Raw genomic sequence first — 2,500 nt, forward strand, 5'->3', positions numbered from 1 at the left:
ATCTATTTAAGATAACACTCCTGTAAAATAATATTACTATGATATAATATTCCTATATTACATAATACTCCTAGTACACAACGCTCCTATAAAACAATATTCATATAACACAATACTCCTATAATAAGATATTCCCACAACCAAACACTCCAATAAAAAAACAAACAAACAAACTTGTTTTTGGTTTTAAATACATTGAACTCAATGCCACACAAGTTAATAACAAAATCAAGAGAACAAGCACAGTAAGTCGAAAGTTGTTCTTGTGTGTTGATACAAAATACAGACGGAAAAGTCAGAAACTTTCCGACATGGAACAAAAAATAACTAAAATATGTAAAAAAAAATAAATAAATAAAATAAAATAAAAAGAGAGACATAGAAGAAAAACGAAACAAAAGATGAGATAAAAGAAAAAAAAGAAAAATAGAGAAAAACACACAAAAAAGTTGTTTTCAAAGAAATAGTAGCGAGTGAAATAAAATGAGAGAAATAACAATTCAACGTTATAATGATGATACTAATATCAGTAATAGTAATAATAAAGATTAGGATTACAATGATTATGATAATGATGAGGATAAGGGTGATAAGAAAGATGATAATGATAATACTACTAATAATAGAATAGCAATAATAATAATGATATTAATGATAATAACAACAATAAGAATAACTAAAATAATAATAATGACAATAACACACATGATAATGATAATAATAATCATATTAACACGTATAATAATGATAATAATGATAATACCAACAACAGCAATATAAATCATAATGATTATAATAACAAGAGCTACAACAAAAATAACTAAGAATAACAACAACGATAGTAAATATCATCATTATTGTCATCATGATCACAATCATTATTGCCATTATCATTATTATCACATTACCATTATCTCTATTAGGATTACTGTCATCCTAATTATCATTCTTATTATCACCATCGTCATTCTTGCTATCCTCCTCCTCCTCCTCCTCCTCCTCCTCCTCATCATCATCATTCTCCTCCTCCTCCCGATCCCCATCCCCAATCCCCAACCCCATCCCCCTCCCCACCCTATCCCCAATCCCCCACCCCCACCCCATCCCCATCCCCATCCCCCCTCCCCATCATCCCCATCCCCACCCCAACCCCACCCCAACCTCACCCAACCCCACCCCCCATATCATCCCCAACCCCAAAACCTCTCCTCCTTCTCCTTACCTCGAACCTCGGCCGATGGAACTCCTCTACCGTGAAGGAGTGTTGGGTGAAGGAATTGGTTGCTTCCACACGGATGGTCCACCCACCGAATTCGGGCTCGCTGCTCAGGGGGAACTCCAGGCTGACGGGACCCTCGCGACACTGTGGGTGGGTTAGAAAAGGTGGGTTAGAAGGGGTGGGTTTGAAAAGGTGGGTTAGAAGGGGTTGGTTTGAAAAGGTTGGTGGGGTAGAAGGGGTGGGTGGGTTTGAAAGGTGGGTTTGAAAGGTGGGTTAGAAGGGGTAGTTGGGTTAGAAGTGGTGGGTGGTTTTGGATGGGTGGGGTTGGTTGGTTGAAAGGAGAGATGGGGAGGAAGGGAGGAGGGTAAAAGGCGAGATGGAAAAGAGAGAGGAGGGAGGGAAGGGAGGGTGGGTTAGATAGGTGAGGGAGGGAAGGGGAACAAAGGAGGGGAGAGGGAGAGAAGGTGAAAGGGGGTGAGGGAGGGAGGGAGGGAGGAACGAAGGAAAAGAAGACGAAGGGGGAGGGAGGGGAGAATAACATTTTTTAAAAATACAGAAGCAGAAAGAAAGGGAGAAATAAAAAATAAAAAATAAAAAAATACGTAAAAAAATAAGGAAAGGTGGTAAATCAACCAGGGAACTGGAATACAAAAACAAAAACAAAACAAAACAAAACAAAACAAAAATGTTATTTCGACCGAATGCGGTGAAAATAAGAGTTCGTTGAGTTTATCTTTGTTTTTTCACAATAATCGTCACAATTAAAAAGTTCATAGGGAAAAAAAATTGAAAAACATCCACGTGCAATTACTGTTGCTATAAAAATGCGGAATGGCTGATGGCGCAGAGGGTTAACAATATGGATTTAAAGAACACGTATATATACACATATTTATATGTATACGTGTGGATATATATATATAGATAGATAGATAGATAGATAGATAGATAGATAGATAGATAGATAGATAGATAGATAGATAGATAGATAGATAGATAGATATATATATATATATACATATATATATAAATATATGGATTAACACATACATGCATACACACACACACACACACACACACACACACACACACACACACACACACATATATATATATATATATATATATGTGTGGATATATATATATATATATATATATATATATATATATATATATATATATATATATAAATATATACGTATATATATATATATATATATATATATATATATATATATATATATATGTATACATATATACATATTTATGTGTGTGTGTGCG

General features: G+C 34.9%; 1 protein-coding gene across 6 annotated transcripts in view; it reads right to left on the bottom strand.

Annotated features, from left to right (window-relative positions):
- Nucleotides 1-2,500, bottom strand: part of LOC122253041 (CD109 antigen) — a 259,385-nt gene that overhangs the window by 72,430 nt on the left and 184,455 nt on the right. For all 6 annotated transcript variants that reach the window (XM_086543179.1, XM_086543193.1, XM_086543174.1 and 3 more), the window contains exon 7: nucleotides 1,223-1,363. In XM_086543179.1, the coding sequence (XP_086399305.1) occupies nucleotides 1,223-1,363 (141 nt within the window). The remainder of the gene's footprint in view (nucleotides 1-1,222; nucleotides 1,364-2,500) is intronic.

This window comes from Penaeus japonicus, unplaced genomic scaffold, assembly GCF_977035675.1.
Source record: "Penaeus japonicus unplaced genomic scaffold, GWHDUDI00000001_assembly GWHDUDI00000001, whole genome shotgun sequence".
In the NCBI taxonomy this organism is placed as follows: domain Eukaryota; kingdom Metazoa; phylum Arthropoda; class Malacostraca; order Decapoda; family Penaeidae; genus Penaeus; species Penaeus japonicus.